General features: G+C 35.8%; 1 protein-coding gene across 16 annotated transcripts in view; it reads right to left on the bottom strand.

Moving 5' to 3' along the window:
- Positions 1 to 16648, bottom strand: part of SORBS2 (sorbin and SH3 domain containing 2) — a 156612-nt gene that overhangs the window by 30483 nt on the left and 109481 nt on the right. For all 16 annotated transcript variants that reach the window (XM_063402101.1, XM_063402094.1, XM_063402092.1 and 13 more), the window contains 2 exons: positions 15955 to 16138; positions 12839 to 12953 (listed from right to left, as the gene is read on the bottom strand). In XM_063402101.1, the coding sequence (XP_063258171.1) occupies positions 12839 to 12953; positions 15955 to 16138 (299 nt within the window). The remainder of the gene's footprint in view (positions 1 to 12838; positions 12954 to 15954; positions 16139 to 16648) is intronic.

Genomic DNA, 16648 nt, shown 5'->3' with positions numbered 1-16648 from the left:
AAATCTTTACTATAAAAACATAAAAATCTAAAAATTATTCCTTCATGTACATGTGAGGTTTGAAAAGCTTCTCCCCTCATCTCTCAGTTACTCACCAAAATCCCACAGTCAATAATAGCCAGAAACTTCTGTCAATCCCCTGTTGTTTGTGGTCAGCCTTATATACCTTATGAGGTGTATATATATATATATATATACCTTATAATCCTGGCAAGAACAGTTCTCATCACAGAACATTAGTCATTGCTTATGGAGTTAGAGACGTAGCTACTGCATGAACACTGGGAGATGTAACTTCCATTATTAACACAAAGTCAGCCTTGAATGACTACTGATTTAAAATCAACCATTTCAAGCCTTCAGTCAGAATTAAGTAATATTACAATTCTGGTAACCAGGTATGAATCTAGAATGAACTCCATGGTCCCTGGGGTATTTCTTCATGGGTACAAAGCAGTCAAGTTCAAGAATTAAACTTCTTTCAAATTACTGGCATGCCATTTCACCTTTCCATAACCCAGTGGACTAGAAATAGAACTATCATAGAACTATCAATAGAACTTAGATTTCTAAGGCACAGGAAATATTTTTCCCCTTTATAGAGAGTCTTCTTGGCTTCTTTCCTGCATGGAAAAATCTTTGTCCTGAAGGACTACCGAAGTAGTGACATTTATGGCCTGTATAAGTCCTTTCTTTTGTTAGATATTTCCCCTCAGTGATGTGATTTGATTTGCAAGTTCATGAACAGGACTTCACCCAGATTTGTTAACTGACACTTAGGTACACCTCCAGAAGTAACCGTAGTCTTAGAATACTTGGGAACAGATTTTGTAGGGCTGTGGGACAGGGAGAGCCACACAAACATGCCACAATATGAAACAAATGTTATCTAAAACTTGAGCTAAGAAATGTTCATATAGTTCATATTTTCAAATGTTTCTATACACCCTCTGAAGGCTTAAAAGTACATTTTGACAATTTCCCCATCACTCTCCAAATTCTATGATTTTAAGATATATATCCAATACTATGAGGTCTGTCTGCAATAAAACCGCAGAAGCCAGATGCAGTGTTGCTCACACCAACAGCCAGTATAACCACAGTAAGCAAAGGCCTCAGGTCTGTGTGCTTCCCTTCAGAGTACATAAAACACACATTCAGCCTGTCCTGGAAAATATCCAAGTCTCATTTCAAAACTGGCCACAACCACCTTCCTTCTCTTTTCCAGTCACTGCCATGGTCTGGAACCAGCCAGGAAGGAAATTCAGGACCACAGGTGATCTCAGAATTGTTGCACGAGATGGTACAAACACTGCAGATAAATTGTCATTGTGGATTCTTTTGTGCAAATGCCAACCACTTCCACTAGGAACCACTGACCACCACTATCACTGTGAGGTGATAGTGGCCAAATGGCCCTGAGGCAGTGATTGCTTCCCACCACCTGCAGTGCTCCACGGCTGTACAGACCATAATGTCACTCCCAAAGGTGGAGCAGATCCTCACTGTCTCCTGTGGAAGGCTATGGGTGACTCACACAATGGAAATCACACCATAGGGAAGGTTTTTATCCACAGCGTTCCCCAGGCCATAGACAGTGTGTCAGTGATCAGCCTAAGGTGGCTACAAGTGCTTATCATGCCAAGATTGACTCTGAGTTACTATATGGCTTTCACTTTTCATCCTTTAAGATTCTCTTATCACCTTGAATGTAACTTGCCCTTTTATCCTTTATTTGATGCTGGCTTTGCAGTTTTTTCTATATGACAGATCCTGTAGGTTGCCCATTCTACAACACTAATTTTTAATTTCATATGTTATTGTTTATAGAATGTGTGGAGTTTATTCCTTCTCTCCACAGGTAGAGCTTCATTGATGTGATATATAGAGGAAAGGTGAAAGTTAACACTGTGTACGGTTGTTTTTTACTGCTTGTTTTACTGTTTGCAGCTGTCCTGTCAGCTCTTGGGTTTTTACTGACCTACTTTTAGATGGCCCAACTGAACACATCTCTCCCCCCTCCAAAGATAATTATCTGTCTTCCACAATACTCAACACTGTCATATATGAATAAAGGCCACTAGAAAAAAAATTAAGTATTGGAGATGACAACTCCAAACTACCAAATACAACCTTTTTTGAACACTTTGGTTTTACTAAAAAAATTAGATATATTTTTAAAATTAAGCCTGTATTTTAGCTGTTTTCATTCATCAAGGATTTAATTCTGACTAAAAATGGAACTAGGGAAAGTAGGGAAAAGTAAAAGGTAAATAACAAATAGGCTTGTTTGCATGATGTTTATAATACTTTATCAAGTTATTTTGAATAGTCTTCCCCTCTGGAGAAATATTAAGTTGCTGTAGTTTTTGAACATGAATTATCATATTTAAAGATTATTAAAATTTCAAAATTAAAGACAGGACTTTTTGTAAATTAATCTAAGAGAAAATCAGTGTTACTTAATAGCCGTTTTACCCAGGCCTACTGAACATAAGAATATTTCAAAGTCATGTTAGGGTGTTTAAATTGTCTTCCTTGATATATTGAAAGCCAACAGGAATTAGAAAAGTCCTAGAAACTTTTTCTATCAGAGAACTGGGCCCAAATTTCATAACTATGAGATTTTTTTAGATATATAGAGAGCTTAAATCCAAACCAGAGTTAATTGCAAACAATTTAAAATTAAAGACCACAATTTGAGTTTAACTTTTGGAAAAACTACAGAAGATGAGAGTGAATCACGAATATGAATGAAGTAAAGCCACCATATGAAGCAAAACTGCCAGTGACTGCACTGACTTTTGCCCTAACACTGTAAAAATGGTGAGGGAGTGGAGAAGGAATGAAGGCTGAATCTCTCCCACTCAGAGTAGGGCAATGTCTGCCCACTACCTGATCTTGATGAATTTTATTTGGAGTACTGACAGCAACTGTCAATCCTGAGTTATAAATGACAACAGTACTATTAATTGCTGTTTTACCTGATGAGCAACCTTAGTCATAAATACTTAATTGGAGAAATGACAGCTTAGCCACAAAGGCTTTCACTTGACATGTAAAATTTGCAGTCAGATATTTTAATCAAAAAATGTACGGTGCTGATGGATTAATTGTGCAATGCACTTGCCCGACTCTGAAAAGTGGGAACTTGTCAAAGAGTTAGAGACATATGAAGTGTTGTGTAATTCTGGGTGTTAATCTCTGATAAGTTTTGGGGATAAGGACTCACAGTTCCTAGGATAATAAGATCAACATCCAAATGCACTAGTGATCTGGAAAGATATGAAGACAAGATACAATGATTGTGAATTAGAAATGTCTCGTAGCTATCAGAAGGAAACCACTAAATTTTAACAAACCTAAGACATAAATGGTGAGCATTCCAACCCTTCTTCCCAAGAGAATCATCTGAAAAAGAACCATTCATTTACCTCATTGGAAACACCAGAAGAACTGTCTTGAACATAGTCCAAAAGCTTTTTAGGTGGCTGCATCATAAAAGCAGAGGTGTAGAGATGAAATGGAGTAGAATCAATGGCAGCAAGGAATGAAACATGGGGAAAAGGTGACACAGTTAGAAATTAAGTGTTGACAGCGCCAGATACAGAGTGACACACATGAGTAGAATGGAAGGATAAATGTGTTACTTTTAAAATATCGTAATAAAATGTTAGTAACTTTAGGTGGTAAAATTTACAACTGGAATGGCTGAATAAATACCAGCAGTTTTTAATACTGAGAGAGAAAAGTGCGAAGCATCACAGTTATGCTCTCTTGGAGGAAGTTCAATATATTTTATCTTAAAACTTATTGTTATCAGTAAAATATTGTTGAGATATGGTTCATCAGAAGAATTTATCCACACTGCTTCTACACACCTAGAGGGAGGAATGACAAAACAACTTGAATGGCAGGATAATGGAGATAAAAGTAATCCATGACAATGTGATAACATTACAGACCACTGCACAAAAAATTAAACCCAGATATATTTACCTATTTTTAAAAAAATTTTCAGAGGGTGTTCAATGGGTAATTTTAAAAAATGTTATTATTAAAACATTAAGGTTTTAAAAGACTGTCTATGATTTGCTTTCTCTTCTACTCTCCCTGAAGTAGCAGAGAGTTGTGATTTTGGTTTATGGCTAGCTACAGAAAGGGACTAAGGTGCCTGGTTCCAGGGTGTCCTCCAAGGCCCTCTGTCAAGAACTCAGGCTCCTCATGTAGCCTGGCATGTCAGTGATTAAAATTCTGATAGGCCTCCAGAGAATTGTTGGCTGACAGGGAAAGAAAAGAATGGGGAGATATTAAATCCTGACACTCCCAAGCTCATGTCTACTTCAGATTTCCTGCCTGTGGCTTCTGCGTTTTAAACTCAACAAATCTTGAGGGGGATCCTGGGGAGCTATGAGAATGCTTAAAAAGACTCAGGGAATGCTTGGGTTTACTTCCCTCGTTCTAAGGGGATTTTAACTTCTTTTAATTTCCCACCTGTCTGGATATTCCAACTATCCTCTTAGACACTCTTCCGGGATAAAGACATTTGCTATCCTTTTTCCTAAAGATGTTAGAGTGTACAGGAAAGAATTTGAGCTCTTTGGAGCCAGAGAGGAAGTGTGCAAAAGCAAAAGCAGGTGCATCTCCAACCTAGTTGTTAAGGCACTGTGCAGGGAGGAAGTGAAACTTAGTTCTCAGTCTTGCCTCAAGGACAATATTACTGTTTTACCAGTGTAAAAAATATACACCCTTAGGTGCTTAGATGCAATTAAGCCTATGGCAATTTGCAGAAGAACTGAAAATGCTTACGAAATCAAAGGTGAAAATTTGAGATATTTCTGATTTTTAGGTGTTTCGGCCAGATGGAACTCTTCAGGTTTATAATTTTAAATGTAAGTGCTTCCAGCAGGTCTAAACTGGCAGCTGTTAAACACAGCCCTTTTTTTTGGGTAATGGCTATTTGTGAAAATTGAAGCAGAACTGAAGTCTGTCCATTCAAACAGGTATCCAGTTGAAAACAGAGCAAATCCATATCTCTGTGTTCAGGTACAAAATACATATTCTGCATGTACGCATACAAAAGATGAAAAAAAGGAAGAAACATCTCAGTATTTCCTGCTATAAGAAAATTGTTTATAGCTTCATACATTTGAATTTAGATACAGTCCTTTAAGTAAAATATATGATCTGTAACTTAGCATCCTTAATGCAAACTGTCATGTTTTTCTGTCCTAGAAGATTGTTCAAAAATAATCCAGCCAAATGCAAAAAATTTAGGGAAAACAGCAATCATCCCTGTTTATCATGAACTTTGTCTTGTTATTAAATACTTACACACTACTATATGTCTGAAACATACTCCTTATTAAAGCTATTACTATAACTACTCTAGCAAGTTGAGTTTATTTGAACAAAATACTTATATTCATGGGGCTTTACTGCCCTTCCTCAAAAAACTCTCCTTATATTAATTTTACTAGCATATACTCGCTGAATTTGGTAATTTAAATTCCTCATTCTAAAAATATTTTTTTCCTAAAGTGTAAATATCAATATTCTGTCCTCACTTACCAGACGTCCAAACTCCAGCTCTGAAAAGAATTTATACCAGGGTTCGTTTTCTAAATCTATGTCATCTGGGTTTATGCGATCAGTCTGGAGCAGTTGTGAAGGAAAAGGGAAGGAAAAGGCACACACTGAGCAAAGGGCTAGAAATGCTATGTCACTTTAACAACAAACACACAGACAAAACAAATACAGGGAAAGAAATGGAATAAAATCAAAGAATGAAGATGGTATTTAAGACAGAGAATATTTATGTTCAAGAGCTGTCATTCACTGGTAGCTTTAATACTTTTCTTTCTGTTGATGTTCTTCCAAGGACTGGAAGATGTTAAACATTTTCAAATTGCACTTTTAAAGCTAAGGCGGCTCTTTGACCTTTTCTTTAACATCACTGCATTAGTTAATGACATGTAATGCTGCTAAAGATTCCTTGTTAGGAAGATGGTTTAAACTATTGTCTTCTCCCGCATAGACAAGAAATTGCCCATCTGATCAGCAATAAAGACACGACTTTATCTGTATTGCTTTTGGTCATTCCTTGTCTTCTCACAAAGCATGTTAATTCTGAATCTTGATGTCTTGAAGCAAGCACTGAGCAGAGGTAAGGAATATGCATCATGCAAGCATCACTATGTTAAAAAGGCACTTCAGCATATGAAAAGGAACTGGTATAGTTTAAATCCTATGGTCAAACATAGGGAAATAAAAAGTTATGGATTCCATAATACTCGTTTCAGCAATACTGTGAATTGCTTTCTCTCGCATAGCCTTGTTGACATAATGAAGCATTTTTTTTCAACAGTAAAATACATTGTTTTCATCTGAAAATTCTCACAGCCAAGGGATAAAGTAGCAATTGAAGATAGCATTAAGGAACTTCTCCAGTGAACAGAAGAATAATTGACAGATTTATTCAAACAGCATGAAAACATGACGGTGCAAAACAGTACAGCTCTCAATGGGATATCTAATCAACTGTAAACTTGGCTGCATTAATTACTTTCTAAATTGCTTCAGTTTCTTTGTAGCATCTGATGTAGGCTTTCATGCAGCACGGAATTACAGTGAACTGCTGGCTTAAAGATCTCTGAAACAGAGAAATCCTTTTGTTAAGACGTTTCTGAATTTAAAATTTGCTTTTCCATAACTGTAATTATCAGAGCCTAGACACTAATTATGGTGTGCCCTAGAAAGCAACCATCAAAGAAGACAGGGTCCTGCATAAAGAATGACACTGGTGATCAAGTATGCAACACTTTTTCCTCCGGAGCCGAACGGTCACCAGTAGACCAGAGCAATCACAACAGCTATTTCTGTTTTCTGCAAGAGATAACACTGTGCTCTTGAGCATTTCAGGTAATTAAACATCTTACAGCACTTTTCTTGCAGCTTTTGATGTTACTGAGACAGCCTGCCAACTCTGATCTACTGAAGGGTCAACAATCCTTCAGAACTACCTTGGTGGTCACATATCTATGAGCTCTTCATGCAATACCTGGACCCCAGCTCCCCAGCTGTTGTTTTATACGCTTATCTTCACAATGCCCTTTCAAGTAAGGGAAGTAGTATTCCTGTGAATGCAGAGGGAAGTGAATGTCACTGATTAAAAACTTGCTATGCTCCACAGAAGGGTTAGGAAGTGAAGCTCCTCTGGAGTTTTGCCCTTACATTTCCACTATCCACAGCCGTATCTCAGCAGTACTAATGACAACTGCTTGAATTCAACTATAGACACCCAAGTCTTTCATACAGAAACACTAATGAAATTAGTTCCATGAACTGACTACTAAAAATGTGTGAATTTAATAGAGGTTATGAATAATTTAAGAAAAAAACACAGGATTCTCTTCCAGAGATATGAAGGCATAAGGGCAAAAAATGACAGATGCAAAATGCAGAAGATAACTTTGCTGTGTATCAACTTGGTTTCCTTTACAGAGAATGCTTGCCATAATCAGAGGATTTTTTGCTTACCTTAAAAAAAAAATCAACAACTTACATCTGGATAATCTGAGAAGACATTGCTAAACAATTCTTTTCCACCCTTTCTCCAAACTAAGTTATTGTATGTTGAAATATTGCATGTTTTTTACCTTTATATTCTACCCAAAAAATTAATTTTCACAGAAATTGATATCAACAAATGGGTGTATTTACATTAAATAGATAAATAAACAAGCAAGTAAATAAATAATTTTAAATTTATACAGACTTGGAATTGTGGAGCTTTTGGCCCTAGAAGTCCTGGTGTACTGACATTACCCTGTGAGCATCAAGGTGCCCTGAAGAGCAGCAGCCCCACACCTACACAGTGATGGAACCATGTCCCTCCTTGTAGGAAGGCAGAACACACGGACAGATCAGCTGGGCTCCCCCAAGCCAGCCAAGGAGACAAAATTGAAAATGGGAGTTGCCTCCCTTTTCAACTTCAAATACTCTTGCATTTAGCTGCAAGCTTAAAACCCCTTGTGTTTCTGCTGGTAAAGAAAAAGCTAGAAATAATGTATTTTATCTAGTTTCTAAGTTTTCATTTCTTCTGGTGTAGTAGTTGCAAATAAAATGAGACTGTTACAAAGTAGGTAAAGCTACCTCCATGCAGCCAAATCCAATTTACAGCTTCAACCGCAGAGGGCAGCAAACAAAAATAAACTGAGCACTAAAGTCTGCAAATTCCCTGCTGCCTGGCAGTTCTGGAGAGGACTCCATTCCCTGTTCTATTAAGATCAATATACAGGCAATTGATTTTGCTGGGCTTTTTTGCTGTCTGTTTTAACTGACAGACACTTTTCTATCTCTCCTTCCAAGATATGAATGCATCAGTTAACATGAATGCATCAGTTTGACTTAAAAGTTGCACTTGGCTTAGTCTCACAAAGTACCTCCCAAACTACTGGAATAGAAAGTAAAAGCAATAAAGGAAAATCCCTTTTTATGACTTGCCAGTCCAGTAATGTTCCTACAATCTATCCTTTATCTACCAATTTAGTAATATTTTGATTATTTGTTGAAAATATACTACTAAAGACCACTAAGAAACTTCACTCCATGTGCTTTATGCACAAGATAGTCAACAGAACACTACATCAGCATCTCAAGTATAGAACACAGACAATGAAAAAAATTACATCTGTAGTATTACATGTAGCTTTGCCTGTTCTTGGTTTGATAACACAAACAGACATCCACAGATAATAATCAAAACCGTGCACTTAAACTCATGAGTTAAACAGTTCTTACATGTAAATCAGTATTTTGCATTTGTAAGTTCAGATACCAAACTGAAGCCTGTCTGGAACAGTGGGCTGAAATGCCTGTTGTAAATTTAGATTTGGCATTTTATTACCGCTAAAGAACTTTTTTTCACTTTTCCTTTTTTTTTTTTTTTTGCTTTTGGACTACTTCTAAATAGCTATGGTAACTCCAAGTCTACTACCAAATGGACTTAATATATTTCCTTATAAGAAGAAATATTTTTTAATGAAATATTAATCATACCAAGCACAATATACAGATAACCAGATTGAGATGTCAAAAGCAACCAAATGTGCATGTTCTAAAGAAAATTTCAAAATTTTCACAACACTAAAAACCAAACCAAATAAAAACCAACAGATGTACTTCATGGAACAAGCCCAGTCTATTTCTGGTATTTGACAAAAGAGTAATTAAAAAAAAAATCTAATTATGAATTCCTCTTGCATATAAACGCAGTAGAAAACTTTTACGTTGAACCGAGATTAAAAAAACCTAGAACTAAAATTTAACCTCATAGTTTTATTTGACTAGCACATGTATACTTTTATGCTTAGAATAAAACAACTAATGAAAACAGAGGCATTCCTTGTACCAATGTTATGAGGTCTTTTTTTACAGTAACACTGAGATTTTTCCTTACATACTCTGCTGCAGAAATAGATATATGTACATGTATGGAGGAATTGCTTCTCATATATACAAAGAAGAAACTAGTAAATAATAAAATTTAATTTCATTTACACATAAGTAAGATTAAGTTGTTACATTGCCATTGTCTTATTAATGAAAAGTAAACATCCATTTTAGGAAACAAGTCAATTGTTTGGATGATGTCAGAGAAAAAGAGGAATATTTAGTTGAGTTGCAGACACTGGAGATGGAAACATACATCAGAACAACTTATGTACCACCCTACCAGTGGCTTCGTGAAATAGGAAAAAAAGGAGCTGTATCATGATGTCTGGTAAGACTATTTAATGCCTTAATATCACAAACTTTTACTGTAATCTCAAAAAACTAATCCCAAGCCTCTCCTTTTTGCTGATGTTTTATAGTCTTAAAAATTCAAATTATGGAAGAAAACACATTAATTTCCTGTTTCATGGAAGAGGCTACTAAGAGTACAGCAGTTTGAAACTACACTCATCTTTCTGCATCTATAACAAAGATAATCAGTTATGCCTAACCGATCAATCCATTTAATACTTGTTACTAGGGTCAATGTTTCAGTTCATTATTTCTCACGTTGTTTTGATTAATGCAGATCTTATTTTGATCAGTGAGGATCTGCTTAATAGTATTTCCCACTAAATGTTAGCTTTATATTGAATCTCAGTTTCTTTTATTCTTCCCATGTTCTCATCTCCACATTAATCACAACTGATTCCAATCTACTACCTACACCAATAAAGGGAATGCAGATCTGTCAAGTCTGACCTGTCCTGTTTATTATGATACAAGGTAGCTGTAAATATTTTATATTTTTAACAGATTACTTTCCCATCAAAATTACAATCTTGTAGACATGAAAATTATTTAATTTAAAAAAAATTGGGGATTTAGAGTGTTAGAAAAACTCCCTTTGACGCTTTTGGTTTCGACAAAACTAATAAAGTATGACTTTCTAGTTCAGACACTATAAATGTCCATCTTTTGCAATATTAATTTACTGCATTTATTTTATAGTCCACATTATTGTTAATGCTTTCCTTCAGTATAATCAAAACAAATTTTCAGAAATTTTGAGATTATCAAGACGGAAGATTTAATTCCTGCAGTACTGACACCTTTGAGAATTTGGAGCTTTCATCTGAATTTGGAACCAATGCATTTTTTTCAGAGGTCAGCTTTTCCTACGCACAATGAAAAGAGCTTTCGACCTGTTTTGCTGATCAGCCTTTAAGAAGTTAGTTTTACTTTCTATATCCCATTCAATGGATGCAAGAAAAGCAAATATTTGAGTGCAACCAATTAATTTTCTGTTAGTAAGATGGTCCAAAGGAAGTATCTTAATTACATAAACCTGAAGAGTACCTTTAGCAACAACAGAATTCCAGATTGATGAAACTGTGATAGCTCCCTATTTTTTCAACTATGTCACACTAGTGTCAGCACAACTTTCATCCTATATTGATTTCCATTTTTTACAGCTCTGAATCATACATAAACAAAAAATCTCTCAGTTCTGTACATGAATGTACTCTTTGCTTTAAAAATTTCTTATATAATGAGATGGTTCTGTGTATGTACGTCAGCTAAGCCTAAACTTTTAGTCTAAGCTTCAGATGACAAAGTATGACCTTACCTTGATGGATATTGCTTAGTACATACAAAATGACTAAACCTTTTCTGCTTGAAAATATTTTAAGGACCAAACAAAGCTCAAAATTCCATCTCTTGATTTAGATTAGCTAAAGTAAAATGCATAAGCAAGTGGGAAAAAAGGATTCAGGAACAGTCAGCAAACCTCACTTTTTTATTTCATTAGTTTGCTAGAATTGAAAAAACATAGCTCTGACGATATTCATCAGCACTGCAATTGGTATATGAATTATTTTTGTTCACATTGCATTAGGGGAAAATGTAATTTATTAGAAAAGTGAGGCCATTCCTGGAATACACTGCAATCAGTGTAATTTTCTTATTTTTTATTTGAATCTGCTATTACTTTTTGGCATGGGGAAGGAAATTCGTAATTGGAAAATTACCTCAGTGTTTATAATACAACCATGGCACTTAAAAGGTTCTCAGGACAAATGACACTGACTTTTAAATAAAATTACTTGTTAAGTTCATCTGTACTCAGATACTAATTATATTGATTCATTACCAGTTCCTACAAAAATGCCATTTTCCTCTTTGAAAAACACACCAGTTCTGCAAGAACTCAATTTCACAGAAAAAGAGCTTTATGTTTTCTAGCTAACAAAAATTAGATTCCTAAAAAAACCCACAAAAACAAAGGAAAAGGTGCTTGGTTCAGGTGTTTCACACTGTTGAAAGACTGCATAATCAAAAATTCAATTACTTCCTCAATTTGCTTTAAATTGGCAAAATAAATTCTGTGAACAAGCATGTAATACAGAAGAAATAACAATCCAGTATTGATTTAATAAACCTCTTCTTTAAAACTAGATTCCTTCAAACATTTCAACCTCAAAATAAAAGACAAAGAAAAGAAAATACTGCCATTGGTACATAACAGCTTGCCTAAAATAAGAAAGTGTTAAGATAGCACAAAGCTAAATTAGAAGGGCTGGGTGAACGTCTTTCAGCAAATGAAAACTTCTGTTAATTGTCATTTTGCAAGCATTAAGCATAGCTTTATTCCACATTTGAAATCATTATTCAGAAAGCAGGAATAAAGACTTCTAATTACATGTTAATGTACACTCACTCAAATCTCAGAGTATCTGAGGCTGGAAAGTACCCTCAGAAGTAATCTAGCCCAACTTTCTGTTAAAGGTAGGTCTAATCACATCACGTTGCTCAGGGCTGTGTTCAGGAGAGTCCTGTCTAGGCAACCTTGGCCAGTATTTGACCAAAATCTCCTTAGATATACAATTTAGCACATCCTGAAAACACAAATATTTTATTTTTATGCATTAATTAATCAGATATTATATGTGCTGTTAATACTGAAATGCTGAAAATAAGTGCTGTAGGTGCACACTAATTAGAAAAAGCAGTTTCCATCTGTTCTGCCTCTCATCCATGAGGTTTGCACAGTAGTGATTTCTTGGAAACACCGGAAGATGTAAGTTGAACAAATAAGCCAAACTCAATTTTTCAATATAACCATCAGCTAAGAGCAAAGACAAATTGCTGCAAAATTGTTTTTGAAAAGGATCTTCAATATTACTCCAAGTAAATTATTTTATTTTATAAAATTTTTATTTTATATAATTATTTTATTTATAAAATACTCCAAGTAAAGTTATTTTTAACAGTGAATAATAAAAAGATAACCTCTTACCAAATCCCTTACTGTATTACCCATTTCATCTGTGTGTCTTACCGGTCTTTCATGTTCAAGGATCGATGACTTTCCCGGCTCATATTCAAAAATACTTCTTGGTTCAGAACGGAACTTGCGAGTATCTACCTTTCTGTCAGGAGGATCCCAGTTGTTCCTAAACAACAAATACAAGCAACTGAGCTAATTTACTGTCATCACCTTGTGCTTTACAGCTCTGTACAACAGAAATCCACAATGCCAAATGATGTTCAGAACAGCTAATCTTCTCAGATCTCAGCTGAGGAACATCTAGCCTGGCGCCCCAGTGTTTTACTGTGTCATCTTAACCTGTTTACAGGTATGCTCAGTACAGCAGGAAAAATGCTATGAGGTGTCCAGCTGTGATCACTCATATTTTTGTTTTCACTAGTAGACCAGTTTAAAAACTACCCTGCAAAGCATGTCAAAAAACATGCAATCCTTTGCAAATAACTCTACATGTTTTGTGCACTCTACTAATATAGGCGAGTGGCAGATATTTTTGTTATCACATAATACGATGATATGGCCATATTGAAAAAGTTACAAAATCTTCTGAGGCAAAAAATGAGGAATGACTTTAAAAGACATTGTGATGGTCATTATCCTGATCTGTGGTAGAACTGCTTCTGAATATCCTTGTAAGGAGCATATTGTTCTCTATCTTGAATAGATAAACGAGAGGAAGAATTGGCAGTTGAACTTGGAATAGAAATATATCCATTTCCTCTATAATTACAAATTTGCTTTCAATTTAATAATGCTATGCAAAGAACAAAAAGTAAAGCATGCTACTATATTTTCAGTCATTTACTATGTCATATTACTAGCTACCTACATATTTTGAGGGAATACTTAGCTAATTACAGTGAGAGCTACCTTCTCATGGCAGTTCTTGTAGTACCTACCTTCATTGTACTTGGAAAACTGTAGCACAAGCATATTTTTATTTAACTCTGGGTAAAATGACCCACTAGTAACTCAAAGGCTGGAGGAAAGGGAAGGGGAAACACTACAAGCTATTGTCTGTATTTGTAATAAGAAAGAGCATACACTGATTAAATTTTATCAGTGCTATTGGTCTTTCTGGTGTGACTTGGTTTGATGTGACCTGACATCATAATGCACATGTCATGTGCCTTAAAAAAATCTATGAGGTAGCTTTTGTTTATGGTATGCTTGCAAGTGCATTTCAGGGACACAGATGTCTCTATTTATAAAATGCTCTACATTTCAAGGGAAGTAGTTCTACATGGCTTTATTGTTTATTTTCACTGAAGAAAAAATTATTTTCAGAGCAGAAAAAGGTTGCATTTTTTTGAGAATGAACAGGAAAATGGAAATATTCTGATGAAGTTGCATTATACTGCAAGCCACTGAAGAAAAAAGGATGCTACTGAAATTCTGATTCACGCTCAGTTCAACTAATTTACAGTTTGAACCTTTTATCCTGTATGGACTATACTTTGAGCTCAACTGCTAATGCAAACCATATCTTGCCTCTCAGCTATGAAAAATGTGATATATGTGGACCTAAGCCTCTTATGTGAAATTTTAAATACTCTGGCTTCATAGGTAATTAAAAAAAGAATCTCCCAATGGCAGAAAGAGACTGATGAGCTGTAGCTTTCAGCAGTGGGTGAAGCATAACTAACGTGTTTGGCATCCCTTGGCCTGGAGAACACAGATTTCCACTGCCTGTCTTATCATGCAGGAGATTAAAAGGGGTGGTTAAACAGCCAAATTCGGTGCTGAGCAGTTGTTTCCAAGCTTGACAAAAGTAACTGCAATAGGCCTCAGTTTCTGTGACCAAGGCATTTGGCCTAGCACAGGACAACAATTCACATAACTTCAGAGATCAAAGCTAAACAGTTCCACACTTTGGTGTCTTGATAAAAAAATCCGTACTTCTGTATGACCTGCTAACAAAATTCAAGCCTCATGGCCTCTGTGAGGCAGCTCAACTCAAACTTTTAGCATTCCCTCTTGACAATCTGCCCTTGGCAACAGGGAAGCCAAAATCAGTAACCATCAAGCAATCTCATCTTCCTCTGCAGTATGTGTATCTACTGAATTACATTTTGGATTGCCACTACCTATAAATTTTTCAAAAAGCCATAGTTGTGTCTTAATTTTAAACACCTAACATGGTCTTTCCTCATAATATTTTATTCAAACTGCTAATTACCTGAAACTGTTTCAATATAATTAAATTTCTACATGTTTACAATGTCCAAGCTGACAAAAATGGTCAAATTCTCTTTTGTTGCTTGAGTGTAACCAAGAGAAGGGAGCTTGTAAGCACAGATGAAAGGAAAAATATTATATATCATATATACATAGCCACACACACATAGATTTGTAATAGCATAATATTATATTAACATGTAATATTAATTAATGTAAGCGCTAAAGAAAAATATTTTTGCTTGAGCTAGTGCCTACAGATCTGCTTAAGTCAACAGTATTTGTGTGCAGGTCTCTTGCATGGTTTTATAAAAAGGATAAGCACTTCTTTCCTGAGTTATGAATTACTAACTCTTTCCAGACTGGACTCTAATCAATGGGACCTGCTTTTTTGCAGGAAATTTGGATAGAAAACCATGAAATATCTGAAATGCCTCTTCAATCTGTAAACACTGCCTGGGTCTACCAAAATGGAGATTGAAAAAACTGGGGGTATAAAGCTTTGGGGAAATGTGGGCTGACTGCTACATCTTGTACACTTTTGCTCTCCCTTGAATTTTGAATTACATCATCTTTTTGATTCTTTCTCTTTATTGGTGGATATAATAGATGGCCTTTCCTACTCAGAGACTATTGAAGACAGCTCCTAGAACACAGACTGTTCTGAAACATAACAAGCAGGACAATACCACTAAGGAGAATAAAAATCCTTTAATGCTCATGGTTGCATCATGAATAAGAGTAAACACTTCTTTAGCACACTGAAGAAGTGACAGCACCATACATGATGCCCGGACTCCTGGCAAAGATCACCCCTCATCATCTGACTGGCCCTTGAATAAAGCCCTTGAAGTCATATTACTGTAGAGCTGCTATTTTATCCTTTGTTCTATTCTGCAATTGGAGTAGTGTCCTTAGCAAGAACACCTTTTGAAAATGCACTGTCTTACTTTTCTGGTGTAGACCGTTGCCTCATACGGTGTGGTGGTACTGGTGGTGGCACATGGGGTGGCAAAGGGGATGTGGCCTTAAAGGCATCGGAGCCGCTGTCAGAAGCGCTTTTGGACAGCGGTCTGTACGTCTGTGTCTTTGCAGCTGGGTGTGCCTGAGCAGAGAAGGATGGACTGTAGCTACCTAATATAAAACAAAACCAGAAACAGTCATGACATGAGAGTAAGTCTTAAAAAAACACAACATGGCATGCTACAAGAACCCACGGTAACTCAATAAAACGGTAAGGTCACAAAAATGTGTAAATAAGTTTTAGAAGTACATTGCTATATATTATGTAGCTCATTAGTGAACTCCTTATATATTTTTATGTACAAGCAGATAAAGTGCAGTACAGTTAAAATAAATTAATTTGATGGAGAAGTTAATGGGTGTATACATCCATCACATCTATTAATGACAGCCTCTAATGAATCTCCAGGCTCATCCTACTGCACAGTTCCATGTTCAGAAGGTAGAGAAGAGGCAGGAAACACACCTTTTTTTCTTTGTTTTAATAACTAGTTGGCTTGTGATGATGAGGCAATAGCATATCTTGAAGAGGATCACAAGAGTACAAAGAAATGTCAAACCACTGACCCACAACAAATGTTCTGAACAGCACAGAAAAAGGCACTATTGAGAGCATGTTTA

This window comes from Prinia subflava, chromosome 7 (genome assembly GCF_021018805.1).
Source record: "Prinia subflava isolate CZ2003 ecotype Zambia chromosome 7, Cam_Psub_1.2, whole genome shotgun sequence".
In the NCBI taxonomy this organism is placed as follows: Eukaryota; Metazoa; Chordata; class Aves; order Passeriformes; family Cisticolidae; genus Prinia; species Prinia subflava.
The sequence above is the reverse complement of the archived record's forward strand: the minus strand, read 5'-3'. Positions and strand labels throughout refer to the sequence as shown.